Source organism: Amphiprion ocellaris, chromosome 4, assembly GCF_022539595.1.
Source record: "Amphiprion ocellaris isolate individual 3 ecotype Okinawa chromosome 4, ASM2253959v1, whole genome shotgun sequence".
Lineage (NCBI taxonomy): Eukaryota > Metazoa > Chordata > Actinopteri > Pomacentridae > Amphiprion > Amphiprion ocellaris.
The window spans coordinates 23,782,809-23,801,126 of NC_072769.1; the positions used below are offsets into that span (position 1 = coordinate 23,782,809).

General features: G+C 40.2%; 2 protein-coding genes across 3 annotated transcripts in view; one reads left to right on the forward strand and one right to left on the reverse strand.

Annotated features, from left to right (window-relative positions):
- akt3b (v-akt murine thymoma viral oncogene homolog 3b) overlaps positions 1-8,008 on the reverse strand; it is a 35,441-nt gene extending 27,433 nt beyond the window's left edge. The window contains exons 1-3 of one of the 2 annotated variants that reach the window (XM_035957099.2): positions 7,712-8,008; positions 6,575-6,848; positions 2,441-2,955 (exon numbers count right to left, since the gene is read on the reverse strand). In XM_035957099.2, coding sequence (XP_035812992.1) covers positions 2,441-2,486 — 46 coding nt within the window. In that variant the 5' untranslated portion in view covers positions 2,487-2,955; positions 6,575-6,848; positions 7,712-8,008. The remainder of the gene's footprint in view (positions 1-2,440; positions 2,956-6,574; positions 6,849-7,711) is intronic. The other variant, XM_023289913.3, reaches the window with a different exon arrangement.
- A 4,948-nt stretch (positions 8,009-12,956) lies between these two features.
- Positions 12,957-17,361, forward strand: LOC118471597 (uncharacterized protein C1orf100-like). The gene is made up of 4 exons (XM_035957100.2): positions 12,957-13,159; positions 13,742-13,880; positions 14,878-14,961; positions 15,522-17,361. Exons 2-4 carry the CDS (start codon positions 13,789-13,791, stop codon positions 15,730-15,732), a joined length of 387 nt encoding a protein of 128 aa, XP_035812993.1. The 5' UTR covers positions 12,957-13,159; positions 13,742-13,788; the 3' UTR covers positions 15,733-17,361.
- The last annotated feature ends 957 nt before the right edge of the window (positions 17,362-18,318 follow it).

An 18,318-nucleotide genomic window follows, 5' to 3' on the forward strand; every position in this document is an offset into this window, starting at 1 on the left:
ATTGTGGACGAATAGTCAGAAACATTTTGAGAAAGAAAAAGTCAAGCCTGAAACATTTGGGAAAATATGTTTTCTCTCCTTCTACCATGATAAGCTGTTGGACAAAAGTCCATCCATTCCAATTTTTTAATCATTTACAAAAACGCTGGGATAAAGGTTCATCTCTTGAGAAATTAGGCCATAATGGTAACAGATTAGATGCTAGCAGCTACTGCATTAATCTGGATTCAGGTGTCCTTGACAAAGCATGCATCTCCACCCGAACGCTAAATGAACAAGTCAGCTAAATGATTAAAACTAAAAATGGGAATGGAGAACAGCAGCCATCTGTGTCTAAAAATCTTTGATTTTGTGTTCTGTGTAAAGAAAAACCTAAAGCCACGTCTGACACACATACACACTGAGACAGACATTTACAAACACAGACAGCCACAAGAACCAGAATGCACCAACCATGCTTCAATCCAACTGTCAGGTTAACAGTAAATCAGCTTCCCCAGTGCAAGAAAACAAAAAGGAGAAGTGACTGTCAAGAACTGGTTAACACTGTGGTTTCTGTTCTGTCAAACAGGATCTGCCATATCCACACTGTCATTTTAGGTACAAGTAAAGCGAAGCACTTTGCCTGCTCAACTGATTAAACCTGGCAGTTCATCACCATGTTGGGACGCTAATGATCGCTCTGCTGGACATATTTGCACAGTTGATAATCTTGATTATGTCAGTATAGTTTGTTTAAATGGAATAAAACACAACAAGGTCTACCTGGCACTCTTACTGGTGCAACAAGATTTGCTGATTAATCAGTCAGTTAATTGATATAAAAATAACTGACAACTCATCAAGCAACAATAGTAAACATCATCTGGTATATGATTCTCAAACATCTGGTTTTGCAATGCTTTAAACACTTTGTAAATTCAACATATTTGGGTTTTGATCTCACCCCATTCACACTGGTTCCTACTAGGGGTGTAACGGTCCACAAAATTCACATTTTGGTATGAATCTCAGTTTTAGAGTCAACAAAAAATGCAACATTTTTTCCCATTTATTTTGAAAAACTGAAAACATTCAAAGGTGTCCAGGAACTCAAATGCTGCATTCTGCTTTCAAGGTTAAATCTCCTCGTACACTATAGCTGATGACCAACAACTGGTTGAACTGTAAACATTCCAAACGGAGCTCATATTTTGAAATTTTCTTTTGTTTGGAGCACAAATTTTATAGTTAAGTAAGCGTCCTGTGCTGCACAGCCCAGGATGAACACATGCACTAATACACCTAGTTCACACAGAAGACGCAAAGCATTATAAAAAGGGACAAAAAAACCCCTATTTAATTGTTTTAAAAAGCATTGCAATTTTTAGTCAAATAGTACCTGAGCAGAAAAAAATGATGGATTTGTTAGGGAACTATTTTCAGCAGCGGATTAATCTACATTTGGTGCTCTAATGAGTATTTGGGGCAGCAAGATGGTGTATGTGGGACTGAGTCAAAATAATCTACAGTGTGTGTGTCATCCAGTGCAACAGCGTGGCTCACTGAAGTGTTTTTAATAGTTTTTGGGAAACAATGGAGTGCTATGGCAGAGAGGAATAAGATACACCAGGCTTTGGATACATTCATTGTTGGTATGGGTCTGCAACTAACTATCAATTATGGTGCCGGCTGTTTCCTTCGTTAATTCTTTGGGCTATAAAATATTGGGAAACTGAAAAATTGTCACTTAACTTCCATCAAGCATAAAGTGGCATCAAATGTCTTGTTTTCCCTAACTAACAGTCAGCATTTGGTTTACTATAATGCATGACTGGGACCACAGTCATGTCAGCGGCATTTTTGCAGTGTTAGCATAATTTAGGCAATAATCATTTTGTTGCTGAAATGCAGACATTTGCTATGTAACTCTAAAGTGAAAGGGTTAAATTGTCTGACTTAATTGTTATCCTGTGAGGCTTCCGTAGGTTTGTAAATGCAGCCATGAAGAAGAATGTTGCCGGAGGTGTTGTGTTCTCTCGTAATAAGCGAGCGGCTGGCGGAGCAATATGGCAGCTTCACCGTTATGATGATGCCTGTCAATAAACGCGTAAAACAATCTCCCGTCCCTCCTTTATGATGCGGTTATGACAATAAGAAAGAATTAAGAGTCCAGACTACAGAACTCGAAAGAGCAAAAGAAACGAAGATAACCACTACAAGTCATGTTCTCACATATGAGAATGGTGACCCATCAAATTCTGCGATTTTTGCTTAAAAAATTACTTAACATAAATCCATCACCACAAAAACAGACAATACATTTTCTTTCAGTCTGTAAGTGATTAATCATCTAAACAGTGCAGCTCTTGTCTATGTGTGGGATACTGGAAGGGATCATCAGACACATCGTTTTAGAACAAAAATGAAACTTCAAATAAAAAAAAAATTCCAAACTCACCTCTTTTCTGGACCCAGCCTTCCTTGACGACGTTCTGGTCGCTCATGGTGGCTTCTCCTCGTCACCAGTTCTCCCAGTTCTCCCAGTGTGGTGACCGTGAAGGGACAGTTGTTGGAGGGGTAGCGGGACAGTGGATTTGTCTGCAGCTCAGTCAGCTGTTGGTCTGACTGCTCGACCTCCTACCTACCTGCGCCCACCTGACCTCAGATCTGTCCAGCTGCACCCTGCTGGTCCCTATCTGTCTCTACTATCTCTCTACCTTTCTCTCTCTTCTACGATCACTTTCTCTTTCCTCCTCTCACCTTGCCGACCCAACTTGACTTTCTCTTTGCTGTCGTCTGTCTCTCCCTCCTCCTAGTGTTCCTCACCTCCTTCACCTTTCTTGCTTCTCTCCCTCCCTCCTTCCTTCTCGCTCTCTGTTGTACACTGTTCCTCGCGCTCTTGTTCCCTCAAACTCTTTCTTCTTCTTCTTCTTCTTCTTCTTCTGTGTTCAGGCGCTCCAGCGGTGAGTCAGCCTGGAAGGAAACAGTGGCAGAGAGAGAAGAGAGGCGAGAAAAAAAAAAAAACACACAGAGCAGGTCAGTGGATAGTTTCCTTCGTACAGCAAATACAGCAGGCAACCATTCATTGTTCAGAGCCTTAGCACACTTCCTGCCTCCTCAGCTCCTTATATCCTTTACCTTTTCCTTGCTTCCTTTGTTCCCTCCCTTCTCCACCAACTCCTTCTCTTCTTCACTTTTCCTACAGTCTTTCCCTTTGACCTCTTTCTCGACAGTCCCCTATCTTCCTTCCCTTACCTTCTTCTCTCCCTCCATTTTCCAAGTCTCCTCATAACATTCACCCTCTCCCACTTTCCTCCTTCTCTTTGTCAGTCACCCCCTAACTACTTCTACCTCCACTTCATCCTTCACTCTTTTCGTGCTATTCTCACCTCCAACCTCCTTAACTCTTCCTCTTCCTGCCTCTTGCCTCTCTCACTGCTTCACTAACTACTTTTACCTAAACTTTTTACCACTACTTCTGCTGTTTTCCTTCCTTCTTTTTCATCATCTCCTCACATCCATCATCCCTCCATTTTTCTGTTCATCACTTCCTCCTCCTCCCTCACAGAAGTTTCTCCAGTACTTCCCTCTCTCACGTCTTTCCTTCCTTCCTTCCCTCCACTCCCTCATTTACCAACTTCTACTCTCACTTTCCTTCATCATCCATCCCTTCCTCCTCTCCCTCCTTTGTTTTATCCATTCTTCATTAACCTTTTTACACTCACACTTCCTTCCTTCTCTCCATTAGTCTTTCACCAACTCCACTTTTTACTTTTCTTTTCTTCTTCCTTCCTTCTTTCTTTCCCTCCATCCACATCAATCTACCACTCCACTGACATCATTTCATCCTCATCATCTTTTACTTTGCATTTAAAATTCCTGTGCCTCCCTCCTTCTCTGACCTCTTTCCATCCTTCTTTAGCCCCTGCTCTCATTTCTTTCCCTGCTCCTCCCTGTCCTTCTCCCCTTCCCCGTCTTCCCTCCATCGTACCCCCCTTGACTGTAGCTGGTCCTTCTATTCAACCTATGCATTAACTAATTCTTGGCCTCCACAGTGTGTTTATTTTGGTTGCATATGCAAATCAAATTTATAGTGTGACAAATAACTGGGACGCACCAATGTTTCTGAGTTCTTATTATCAAAGATCAGAGTAAACAACATTCAGGTAAAGGCCTTTTACTTTTAGACGGTGCTGACTGAGATTAAAATGACCAGCAGAAGGTCTTATCGGCAGTCAACGTTAATTCCAGGGCTTAACTTGATGACAGGCCAAATTGAAATTTTTCTGTTGCCGAAGTGGAAACGAGCTGAAAGACAACACAGGTGACTGTACAAAGCCAAAGATGGTTTATGAGGTAAAAGATGCATCGCCTTTTGTAGCCACTAAATAATCAGAGCAAACTGAGTATTTCTGTGGTTCCAACATGCCCAACAAGGTAAGAGTCTTTACCAGTAAAAGCATCACATCATGTCAGTTTTAGGAATCAGAATCAACCCAGCTGTACTTTTATTCAGTTCAGATCAATAAATGAAGTGAATCAGCTATTAGTTCTGAATCACGATCTCCAGCATTTGCAGCAGGGAGCTGTCGGAAAATGTTACAGAGTCAGCAGGCAGCCGTTATTTCAATATGTAAATACATATTCAATCAACATTTGATTATCTTCTGTTGCTGTGAATATTTATTTACTTTTACTATGTATGCTGAGCATCTTCTTTGAAAATGAACTGTGCTCTGTCTGATCCCATCTGCAGGTTTAAACTACAGGTTGTGAACATTCATTAGGCTACCATTCAAAACTATGTCGGTCTCCTCAACCGACAGATTTTACCTGGATCTTTTAAAAGGAAGTTGTTTAGAATTTCTGTCACAAAAGTTGAACTTTAAAATGAAAGAAGTTCACTAAAAAAGTGCGATTACAGCGAATTCAATACTGGGCTCAGGTGGATGAAACGCTAGAATCCCAACCCTAATTTCAGCAGAAAAGGGATGCACTAATCAAGTACAAACCAGCTTCATTTACTAGCTCCTTCTATAGGAGACTGCTTTCCCCTGTCATATACATACACTACTGTGTCTTAAATATTTAGTTTGAAAAGGAGATGTGTTCGTGTTATTCCTTCTCTTCTTCAGGGACACCAGTGCTGCTAAAGATAAATGTAAGCATAGAGCTCCGTTGGCTCACTTTCTCTTCTCTTATTTCATCCGTCTTCCTCGCAGAATTCAGGTACCTTCCTCTCTTCCTTCTCATCACCAACACTTCTTCCTTAACCCCATCTCTCCTTGACTCACATTCAATCAAGCTGAACCAATATTTTAAGGTTTTTTTTCCTAAATCTATACTATACAGTAATGTAATTTCTTGTACAAACAGTGATTTATGTACTATTGATCTCTTCCTGCTGCCAAACCAAGAGCTTAAGGATCACTCAACATCTCCATCATAACAACCTCTCACATTGCTAAACTCATTGTAGGATCTGAGGTGGAATGACATATATTTGACGCAGCAATGTACACTCCTGCGCAATGGTCTTAGGTACTTTAGATGTTCAGATTCTTGTCCACCATGCAATACCATCAGCGGGGTCTCGAATTGCTCCAAATCTATTCTGCAGCAGGATAACAAGCACAAACATCCAGCCAGAGTCATGAAAAACTAACTTCAGCATCAAGAAGAACAAAGAGCCCTGCAGCAGATGGTCTGGACATCACAGAGCCCTGATCTTAACATCTTGGAGTTAGTCTAAGTTTATACCAAAAGATGGAAGACACTGGAAGACACCAAGTTAGATTAAACTCACAGAACCACTACTAATGCTTTTGCATGGGACTGAATATCTAGTCAAGTTTCCATTATTCATATAGCACATTTAAAACAACACAACTTGACCTGAAGTGTTTTCCAGCTGAGAATGGCAATGTACAAATGTTAGCATGTGTATGTTCTGTATTCTGTAGTCTTTAATGGCTCTTGTTTGTAGTGACTCTTAAAGCAATGTTTGAAATCACTGTGACATGCCCAAAAATACATTTTCGATAGTGATATTTAGCAAACGAATGGAAAATCTAAATAAGAAACAAACTGATGTTGAAAGCAATTAACCGTGTTTGACTGTGATGTATTGCAAGGAACCAAACGTAACAATTACTATTGTCAGGGTATATTTACAGCATGCTCATTCACTTGGAAGGTCGTGTGGAACAAGTTCAGATGATATCATTCTTACAAACAGTGATATCACCCTAATGACTAAATATGGAATGACTACAATGTGTTTCTAAATGTTTCTCTGATGAAAATTACCCTGAACTGCCTCCGTGTTTACCACAGAGGTAAATATTTCCCTGTTCAGTTTAACAGATACAGTGGTGATTTATAAAGGACTGCCATTGTAATGTATCACCCATAACAAAATTGCCCACGTCACATTCATGAGATCATCATTAGATAAGACTTAGATGTTTCACCCCTGCTAGTATTTAAAAGTAACCTAATTTAACAACAAAGCATGACTCCAACAGCATTTCACCATCCCCTGGAGGCTGGTCTTTCTTGTACAATTTAACACATTAAGGGTAATACCTACATTCCCTGTACTGACAGTGATCATTGACATATCAGCACTATGAGCTGTAAGGATACAAGGTGTGAAAGACTGTCCATGTTCCCTCGATGCACAGCTCACACATACACCTTCACTGGGCAGATCCAGGGCTGGAAAACAAATGTGAGCCCTCCAATGACAACAAAAACAATGGCTGACAGGAGCAGCCGCTGGATATTTCAGAAGCCGGCTCGCCGCTGCGGCCCTCGGTACGACAAACACCTCCCGTCTCTGATTTATTGTCCACGATTGGGTCCTGCACCGCACACAAACAAACAAATACTGAAACAACAGCTTTTGTTTCAAGGGCGTGTGGTGTCATTATCTGTTACATAACAACATCCGCTTGGCGTGCTCCATTATATTCCAATGGCTGAGACTCGAATAAATGTCTGACAGTGACTCTTGTGCCGATTACTAATTGTTAGCGGGGATGAAACAGCCGGTGTGAGGCGGTGCGGTCAGGGAGACGGTTGTGTAAGCCAGGCTGGCCTGTGATGGCTCGGCTGGAGGATGCGAACTAGCCAGGGATGCTAGCTGAGGGGGGTAGCTGGGTGGTGGGGGGGATGCTAGTGCTAGGGTTAGCCGGCTAGCTAGCTGGAATCCTGGCTAGCATAGCACGCTGGCTAACTGACAGTCACAGACGGCGGCAGAGCGGGCTGTTATTCTCCTGTGTGGGATCAAACAACTCGGTAGTTAATCGGTGGTTTTCTGTCTTCATCTCGGACAGAGACGAGACGCTGTGTTTTTGAAAGGATGGAGGGGGGGGGGGGTGATTGGGGGCGGGGGTGTCGTTTATCACGGAGATGGGCCGAGGCCAGACGGACGGTACCGTTACCGTTACTAGCCCTCCCCTCCCTTCTGCAGCAGCAGCATCCCGGCGCCGCATCCCTCCCAGACTGGCGAATGACGAAGCAGCAGCAGTCCGCTAACGGCTGCTAGCTAGCAATGCTAACCTCCGCTCCCACCCGCTCCGGGTTCGAGACAAACCCGCTGCCCGTGCCCCCAAAACGACGACCCCAGCCCCCGCTCCTCCCTCCCTCCTCAACTCCTCGTTCCTACGAATAATTCCCACTTCCACCCCCGGTACGTTATTTCACATCATTACAATAATTTCACCTGGTAGTCGAAGAACGACAGGGATGCCCCCTCCTCCTCCTTCCCTCCTCTATGGGCACTGGAGCATCCAACGGTCCCTCAGTGGCGAAAACAGGAGGAGGACAGCGATGGATCCATAGCCGCTGATGCCGTGTGCGGACTGTGGAAGCCGAAAAGGGGGGTTTTGTGTCCCAGACAGACAGAGACTGCGGCGGCAGACAGACACACGGACAGACAGACAGACAGACCCGCTCGGCTCCTGCTCCCTCTGCAGCTCCGCCAGGAAACCTCGCTCGGCTCCGAGTCGGCACGTCACGTTCAGCCAGATCTGACTGGGAGGACTCCTGCTGCCTTCAGCGGCTGTCGGACATTTGAGTCTTCACACAGCCTGGGATCCAACCAGCTGACATGTGGCTTAATCCAGAAAAATTGGAACACTTTGCCCTCGTCTTTTAATTTGGAGCTAAAGATGAAGACACTGTCGATCCAGAGCAGTACCCGTGTGAGGCCACTCCAGGACATCCCCACCACTCTTAAATACCTTTACCTAGAAAGCAACACATGACATGACATGCAATAGTAAATAAGTTCCATAAACCAGTTATTTATTTGTTCATTTATTTGCTGCCCAACAATTCAGACTCTATGAAAATGTAATTTACAACAGAACAGCACATATTATCTGATGAGCAAAATCAGTCTTTCCTGTCTCCCCCAAAAATATCCATATTTGAGAGGTCGCTCCAGGAGACTTTTTATTCCTCAAAATTATCTGAAGGGGTTAGAAGCAGAGTGGTCCACAAAAATCCAAACTGAGTTTATATCATTTCTGTAATATTTGATGGTCTAGATTTTAGTGGCAAAGAGTACTAACCCACAGCCCAGATACAGCGTTACAGCGGTGCTTTGAATGTTAGACCATTCCTGAAAACACAAAACTTTGAACCCATTTTTCTCAAAAACAACAGAAAGTGGTTTCGAATGCTCTGCTTCCAAACCCTTCACCTGGAAGATGAATAAATTATTCACTAAGTTGCATAAAACAAATAAAGAGTTTGGATTTTGACCACACCACAGCAATGAGACTTTGCTTATTAAGGGTTTCAAATAATAAAAACAATAACCCTTGGTATTATTGGATGTATCGACATCATCATTCAAGTGGCATGTGGAAACCCATCAGGCTCAATTCTCAGGCCTTTTCAGCTAAACATCTACACACTGCTGCCAGACCTCACCACAATTATCACAATTCTACAGACACTACAGTGATTTATAGAATAATATCTCCAGGAATAGTCCCATATAAACACTATAGTTGCACTGAACAATTCAGTGATTGGATGTGCCAAATCTTCCTCCATATAACTGTTTTGGATGCAAAGAAGATGTTTAAAAGTCAGTCTTCATCTTCAGGCACTAAAAAGACAGTCACAAAATCTATCATTATCCTCTAGAACGAAGTACTAAAAGTTCTATGAGTTAGAAAGACGTAGAAAAAGCTGTCCATGTGCATCTCTGCAGCTCATTCAGAATCCTCACTACGACCAGGAAGGTGGCACCAACCACTCCATTTCCCACATCTTTACATTGGCTTCACAACTGACTTTAAGAAATGCTGCTGTTGTTTACAAAGCACTAAATGGCTAAAATACAGCTTACATACACTTCCAGTCAAAAGTCTGGACACACCTTCTCATTCGATGCTATTTATTTATTTGTATTATTTTGTACATTGTAGATTAATACTGAAGATGAACACTTTTTTGTTTACAACATAATTCCATATGTATTCTTTTATAGTTTTGATGTCTACAATATTAATCTACAATGTATAAAATAATTAAATAAAAACCCTTGAATGAGAACTTTTGACTGGTAGTGTATCTAAACAAACTCCAAAACTTCAGTCTGCTGCAACTCCAAGTGATTTAAAATCCACGCTTGAGCCTTTTCTGTATGCTTCTGCATTTTATTAAATTGAATTTATTCAAATATCGTTTTGCTGTACTGTGCTGTAATTTTTATTCTGCTGTTTAATCCGTTTTCTTACATTTGAGCATATTTGTAAACCTATCGTGTGTGCCTGTTTAAATTGCTTTGTGGTTCTTTTACATGTCTTCTTAGTTCTTTTTATGTCTTATGTTTGTGCTGCCATGTGGCTGAAAGATGCTACACAAATGAACTTCCCTCTTCCCTACGCCTGAATGTGTATGTTTCATACTGGGATATAAGGTTTACGGAGAACACGTGAATGCAGCATCTGTCTCCTCATGGCATCCAGGGCTTTTGTTGGTCCCCGGCTTTTGTTGTCTCTCTCTCCCTCTCTCCCTCTCTCTCTCTAGATTTATGTGTCCACATTCAGTTATAATTCACTTACCTCTGATCCACTTCAGATATTTGGGTCTGCTTTAGTTATTTGCTGATGTTTTGAATCAATAAAGTCTGGATTCCGCACCACAGACAATATGTGTTCTCAGACTCTATACTGTTATTAATGTATTGAGGTTTACCAAAATGTATAGCACCCACCCCCCTCCCTTCCTCCCCAGCCTTCCTGTGAATAGATGCTTTGTTTGAGGATCCTGGTCCCAGTCTGGCTGGGGACTGATGCTGCTGCTGCTTTGCATTAATCAATTACAGTCTGTGAAATAACAATTCAGCCCCATTCTCAGGTCTGCCAGGGTCAACTATGAAATGAGACAGTTTGGGAATATTGTTCAGAGGTGTCTGCTTAACGGCAGACACACATACACATTAACCAGTAAAAATTCTTGTGCTGTTGCTAAATTATTTAGATTATGTTTAATAAATGTAATTTTTTGTCACAGCGTGGTAAAGATTTACTAACTGTTGTATATCTTTACATTTGAGTTTAAGGACATCTCTGTCAGCATGATGGCCATTTCAACCGGTTTTTGACATTTCATACACTAGAAAATAAAATCACAATGTCCACATATCTCTACTGATGAGCAGAAAATGTATATTTGCCTTTTTAGTTTATTTAAAATAAACTAAGCTAAGAGGTCACAGCCAGCTCAGACTAAAGTTTTGCAACCCTAATATAATTAAAATTTTAGTATTTACAAAAACAAACATACAAAAAAACAGAGCTTGGAAATTTCTTTTGTTTTTTGTTTTTTTTTTTTATTTAATTTTTTATTATGTATGGGTTGTGTTACATGGAAGTTATGCTTTTATCAGTGGACAATAAGAGTAAGTGACCCAAAAGACTAATAGTCATTTGCTATGCTGATTTTTTCTTTTAAAAAAGGAATCTATTTCTGCGTAATTCTGTGCCAATGAATTATAGTCATACACAGGATAAAAGTACTAAATGTCAGCAAACTAAAAATTCTAGCACAGCCACAGTTTTATCCATAGTGATGGTAAAACTGTGAAATGTGTCCTCAGAGTGGTGCTAGAAGAAAATAAAATACTGTATTTCTACTCCAGTTTCGGCCATTACTGCAGATCTGAGATGGGAGCCTCCAAACATTAGACATAAATGCCGACTGCTTTGCCTTTGGAATAGACTGGTGAAGATGTCTGTTCAGAGAATCACTAAAAAGTTATTTAATTGAGGCATCTCCAATCATCACCCCTGGACTAATGAGCTAAAATATTGATTTAATTCTAACAACTCATCAATTATTTTTCATAATAGGTTATTCTGTGATATTCAGAAGATGAGGAGTAATATGTTTCTTAGGTTTAGAGAAAAATGGTCTATTGATAGTTGGTATAAGCCAAAATTTAGAATTTATTGTCTAATAAAGGACAGATACAGTGTGGAACCTTATGTGAAATATAATTTAAGCAAAACACAGAGATCTCTGTGTGCACAGTTACGCTCATGAACCATCAGCTTTAGAGACTGGAAGGTTTAATGCTGCTCCAGAGAAGGACAGATTTTGTTTGCTGTGTAATTCAGGTGAAGTTGAGAATGAGGTTCATTTTGTTTTACTGTCCTGTATACAAAGATGTCAGGGAGGTCCTTTTCAGTAAGATGTCCTCTGTTCATTTTGATTACTTTTGGTTGGATGGCCATGAAAAACTTGTGTTAAGTTTTAGAAGGGGAACCTCTTTCACGGCAGAATTTCTTTGCCAGGCCTGAGATTGAAGGCAATATTGAGTTTGAGAACTGAGCAGCAGAATATTGTGTGTTTTGGATGTATTGCTGCAATGCTGGTATACAGTATTGGTGTCTTGTATACCCATGACGGTTGGGCACACCTATGTGGATGACACGAACATAAAGAAATCAATCAATCTACATAACCTTCATTTTTGCAGAAGAATGATAATACACATTACCATAGTGTATCATCTGAGAGGTGGGAAAATCTGTACACACTGTATTAATTTTTGTGAACAAGGGCAAATTTTGACCTGATGGCAAAGGTGGCAGCAAGAAGTGGCCCTGACCTGCATAAGAGATGTGGGTTCTTTCCCCCCACATCTCTGAGGCCCATTAGAAGGCGGAACAGGTACACACACAACCGGAGTTACAGTCAGAAACTACAATTTTTCTGGCAGAACTTTTTTTGCGGAACCATTTTTCTATAGCCACTGTTTCCACACAGATACAGTTCAACAGCACAGCCACATACAGCCAAGTATTTCTGATGAACAGGGAATATTTACACTGATTTTGTAGAACTTCAAAGATTTCACATTATTGACATTAAAAGTTGTAGAGGCAGTGTAAGATGGATTTGTTGTTCTATGTAAATAAGGAACATGTTTGTCTGCATTTTTCTTGGTTAATGCGTCAACAAAGTGTTTTAGTAACTGTTCCAGATTTTTGATCAATACATAAGAAAATGATTACACTATAAATGAGTTCTTGTCTACATTAACTTGTCAGTCTCACCTGCATGAGCAAATGCTAATAGTGGTGACCAAAAACGTGACGATGTGTCACCCCAACATGAGTAATGATCGCAGTCCAGACACCCCTGTAAGAAAAATACCAGGCTATGCCGGTGCCTGAAGTTGGCCTCTTTCATAAATGATTGTTTTCTTTTTCCATATAAGCTAAATAACCATGTACAGTAGAGGACATGGTCATCATTTTAATATACGGAACAATGAGTCCAGTGAGTGCTACAGTAACCATAGTAGCTGTGTAAAGGGAGGTAATAGTTAGTAGTGTCAGTTTCCTCTGTTGTCAGAGTGTCCAGTGTTGTGTTTCACCAAACAAGAGAAGAGAAGAGAAGAGAAGAGAAGAGAAGAGAAGAGAAGAGAAGAGAAGAGAAGAGAAGAGAAGAGAAGAGAAGAGAAGAGAAGAGAAGAGAAGAGAAGAGAAGAGAAGAGAAGAGAAGAGAAGAGAAGAGAAGAGAAGAGGGAAAAAAAAAGAAAAGAATCAGCTCCACCTGAGTTGTTCAGTCTCTCAGGTTACCTTCTCTAAATAAGACTCCTCCTGGGTCAGCTGTCAGTGGATGATGTGTCTTTAATGTGCAGGTAAGACTGCTGCTCTTCTGCTGCTTTCAGAATAACAAAGGAACATATAGAAAATATTTTAGAGCAAAAAGTATTTAGTAATAGTCATGTTGGTTTTGACTTTACATTCATCCTAATTTGGTTTTGATAATTTGCCTACTAATGTGTTTGTGCTGGAGGTTTTGTGGGTTTGAGACTGTTTGAGTGGCTCACTAGAATCTGCTGACGTGTTTTCTAATAATCATTTAACCTTTCAACACCATTAGCTAACACAATGTAGCATTAGAACACAGGAGTGATGGTTGCTGGAAATGTTCCTCTGTACCTCTATGGAGATATTCCATTAAAAACCAGTCATTTCCAGCTAGAATAGTCATTTACCACATTAACAATGTCTAGACTGTATTTCTCATTCATTTAATGTTGTCTTCATTGAAAAAAAAATGCTTTTCTTTCAAAAATAAGGACATTTCTGAGTGACCCCAAACTTTTGAACAGTAGTATATATACATTGTATATATGCACCAGTCAGGCTTAACGTTATGACCACCTGCCTAATATTGTGTTGGTCTCCTTCATGCTGCTAAAACTCCTCTGACCCAGTGGGGCATGGAACAGGAACCCTGTTGAATGGACTTGACTGGTCGGTGATGGCAGGATCAGGTGTCGCTCTGAGGCTGCATGAGTTCAGAGAGCCTCAGGACTCTAAAGAGCTCGACAGACCAACTAAACTAACCCCGAAGTGAGTGAGCAACATCAGACTAAAGCTGGAGGCAGAGGTAGAAGAGCTACTCTGACCTTTTAATGCAGTAACAACACAACAAAGACATACTCTGACACAAGTTAAAGCCTTCCTTTATACTTAGCTAGAAATATTAAGTCAGTAACACCAAGCTATACTAAAATAGTACTAAAAGTAAACTAATTCAGAAAAAGATACATTAATGTTACAGCTTTTCATTTTCCCTCCTCAATTTTAAGGGGGAGGTGCTGTTTTATTGATTTATAAATGATTTTATTTGTGTAGCACTTTTCATACAAACAGAGTGGAACACAGAGTCTGATAGATTACTCATCAAAGTCATATCTTACCTTCAGCTATTATAATACATGTTTGTTGATTGCATTTTGTTGTATGAATTTGAATCTGCAAAATAACAAAAATAATCAAATACATGCAGGGGAGTACAGTACAATACAGTGCTACCTCTGAATTGTAGTGCACTGAAGTATAAAATAACAAACTACAAGTAGCTTAGAATTGTAGCACATAGTAACTCTGTTAGCTTAGAGGCTAAAAAAATAATCTCGTCATCTGACCTACTGCTTAGCTTTTAAATGTCACATTTATTTGGCTCTAAATTACACATTTGGTCAAATATAAATTAAGTCCAGACTCAAAATAGAAAACAAAAGTGAAAAATAAACTACTCTGAAGAATCAAAAACTGACTTTGATGCTCCATTGTCTTAGTAACTGAGTTTGTTGTACTACAGACATAAGACAAAAGTCAAATTAAAACTTACTGAACGTACATAATTTCTAATTAATTCGTCAGACCACTTCTTTGTTGATTCTCTGTAAGGTCTGTAACAGTTATTAGTAATCAGCAAAAACAACAAACAGCAGATTGACAGAGCTCATAACTAGAATAGCATAGAATTTTAAATAAACATTTGGTGTATATTCAGAAGAAAGAGAACTTTTTACACTGAACTGTTTCATCTTTTCCACTATAGAGCTTCACGTCTGGGGAAGGATGTACAGGGATTATATCCAGGACAGCTGGCCAGAGTCCATGCTGTCCACTCAAAGTACTGTGGGTAAGAAAATAGATGTAAGAAAATTTAGATTTTATATGAAAAACATGACCAGGCTGTGACATCTGATGCATTGTTTCAGATTTATCTACCCTCAAAATGTATTTAATATCTCTACCTCCAGTGACTACAACATGAAAATTCTATGTAAACATCCATACATCTGTTACATAAATCCAATAATATAAGATACAGTACTGTGACAACTCTCACTCTGTATCAGGAAAACCTTTGCTTTGGAAATTATAAGTACATTTTGCTGACAATAGCAAGTACTTCCACCACTGCATTAAAATGAAAACTTCTGTCTGAAGAGGATGGCTGAATTAGGCCTGATGGTGGTGCTAGAGCAAAGGCCATCAAGTCTTCAAAATCACTGAGATTCATCCTCTAACCTGGAACAGCCACAATACATGCCGTGATCATGTGTCCAGTAGTTATTTAAAAGCCTGACAGAAAGACCTATAGAGAACAAATGTATTTATATTTATGTAATCCTTATAATAATCATGATATCCTTCCCATAAAATGCTCTGCTCACACTCTCCTTCAACACGTTGCAGCTATAATCACCACAGCATAACGGCTCAGTCGCTCAACAAGTCCCTTCAATATCCAAACCATCAAGTGGAAAACCACCAGGCGAGTTTTGACATCTGCACCTTGAGAGCTCTGAGTCTCCTCCGACACAGTGCTGAAGTCTGGGAACAGCGCCCCCCTCAGACGGCCTACCAGGAGCACTTTGGGTTGCAGTCTCCTCTCTTTCTTCAGTGACACGTTATATTTATTCTGTCAGATGACATCAAGCGCTATTTTGAAACCAGTTCTCTCCCAATTTGATGTGCTCATATTGATTCTACAGCGACCAACAAAGCCGAACCGAAGCACATTATTCGTATATTTGAGGAGTTCAGTTGCAAAAACAAGGCTGTTCATTCAGCCACTTGGCATTGTCAGAAATGCAGCATTTTTTTTAAGAAATGCAGCATTTGTTTATTAGTTACTGATGGTCAGAAATCACGGCAACATAGAATGTGGCCATTTATTATAGATGTACCCACAAACATGAGCACAGGTGTGTGTTATGCATGTGTACGTTATGTATGGACACTGAATCGCATGACCTAAGTATGTAGCGGGTGGTGAGAATTGATGGGACTTGGAAACACCCCCACAATTTAATCAATTGCTCCTCTTTGTGAAATTTCTGACGGAAAAGTCCTGATAAGTCCGTAACGGTTGATTTGTAGTAGGATCACAATCGTGATCATCAGCAGGCAGCTGACGTAGTGTTCACTTGTTGTCATAGTTACAGTGATGCCGTGCTGCTATCTCACAATGAACAGAAATCTTTATCAAATCTGTGGATCCAGACTTATAAGCTGCATCACAGCCAAAGTCTAATCACTTAGTCCTTGTGTCATTTCTGACCTTCCCTGAAAATGTAATCTAAATCTGTTAGTCTGTTTTTGAGTAATGTTGCTGACAGACAGACAAACGTATGCCAACACCAACCAACAACCAACAACCAAACCAACGCTGTTTGGTTGAGGCTTTGACTGTGTATAAAAGCAGGTACACTTCAGTACTAAATACATAAGGCTCATGGACAGGACACATTTTGAAGCCTAGTGTAGTGGCTTTGGCCATAATCTTGCCATTGCCTCACTCTTCATAACTTCTGGCTAATCCAAAAATGAATAAAGAGTAAGAGTGTAAACGGAGCTGAGGTGGGCCAAGCACATGTCTCTGGGCATGGACTGTTCTACGATGGCAACCACCTGTCACTCAAAGCAGCCACATCCTGAATCATGCAGAAGTTTAATTTAAACAGATGAGTTCTATAAGGATTCGCCCCTGTTAACACGTGTCATTACTTTAGGTAGTTAGCTATAGAGACCAAAAACACTTTTAGCACCAGGCTGTTTATTTCTAACATTTTCACATGAAAGTTTGTGGGATTTGACTCACTTTTGGAGCCAGCCTCAACTGGGCACAAACTGCAGGCACTTCTGTGTTGGCTTCATTTATCAGGAAAGTAAAATAGAATGGAGATAGCTGTTTTTGCACAGGACCCCTTCATTTACAATGGTTGTTTGCAGAATAAATTATTTGATGTTCATGTTAGTCTGCAGTAGATTTGAGTGTGTAAACAGAAACAATAGTACCGGTAGTAGTGTCATTTTTGTAATGATGATATTAGAAACTAGTGTGACTAATGGAGAAACAGCTGACATAACTCATGCAGAAGGGCCCTGTAATTAATCTTTGAAGCTTGACTGAAAATGTAAAATGCATACTATTGTGTATATCTTAATCTATATTTTTGACTTGTTGATTTTAGTTTGTTTGCCATTTGTAATTATTTTACAAGTGAAATAAAAAGAATTTTTGCATGCGTAATTGCGCGAGAGCAGTAGTCTTACGTGTTGGATGTAGCCTGTGGATGTAAGCCTCCTATTCACTGAGTACTACATGCATGAATTCTTCTTCCATCTCCCTAACTGTGCGCTACCATTTTCAAAATCCACTTTGCTAAGTAAAAAATTTGAGAGCGGTGTTTTCTGAGTGGACTTTCGCAGGCTAGAAATGCACTGTAGTAACAACGACTATGCATCTGTGGGTGTCCACAGCTGTCCGTGTGTCTACAAGGAAGTAAAATTAAGGTTTTAGTAGTGAAGTCCTGCCAAGATAGTGACAGTGGGAAGAACTACATTAAGCTTCAGAAGCACTTTCAGGAAACATATAAGTGACTCCACAGAGGATTCATTCATCTTTAGATATCGTCAGTGGTGCAATCAGACCATTCTCCTCTGTCAACGCAGTGAAGCGGAGAAAGGTCTGCCTATGAAGGACAAATAGGGACTGAAAAATCCAACTTACAAATAAAAATATATGACAAGTTATATACACATGGGGTCTGCATGGAACCCAGGTGTACTGATAGGGGTTAATTTATTTTGTCTTTACAGATCTGTGACTATTTCTAGAAAAAGTTGACATTATGGAAAATACATTCAACCTGTTAATTTCATTGTACTGCTCAGCTGGTTGGACTCTGGTTTCCATGGAGACAACACGGAAAGCTGGAGACCTCCGACAGTTTCAATGTAGTACTTCTAAATGTAGACTGTATATAAATACATTGTTCTGAATATAGTTGTATTATCATGAATACCATATAAATACATTCACAACATATAGGTTAATAGTTGTGTTTCTAAACGCCCCACAGAGCAGAAAAATGTCCCCTCAGAGTTCAGAAGGTCCATAAACAGAGAACTGTTCCTCAGCAGCATCAACAGTCTGAACTCTGAGCTTCAATCAAGTCACAGCAAGTTTGTAGAGGAACGAGACCCA

What these genes read in the sequence shown, in the direction of transcription:
- LOC118471597 (XM_035957100.2), top strand. Translation starts at nt 13,789, where the DNA reads ATGGCAGGATCAGGTGTCGCTCTGAGGCTGCATGAGTTCAGAGAGCCT. An exon ending in CCAACTAAACTAACCCCGAA is followed by an intron (nt 13,881 to 14,877) that starts GTGAGTGAGCAA and finishes TTTCCACTATAG; the next exon opens with AGCTTCACGTCTGGGGAAGG. An exon ending in GTCCACTCAAAGTACTGTGG is followed by an intron (nt 14,962 to 15,521) that starts GTAAGAAAATAG and finishes AACACGTTGCAG; the next exon opens with CTATAATCACCACAGCATAA.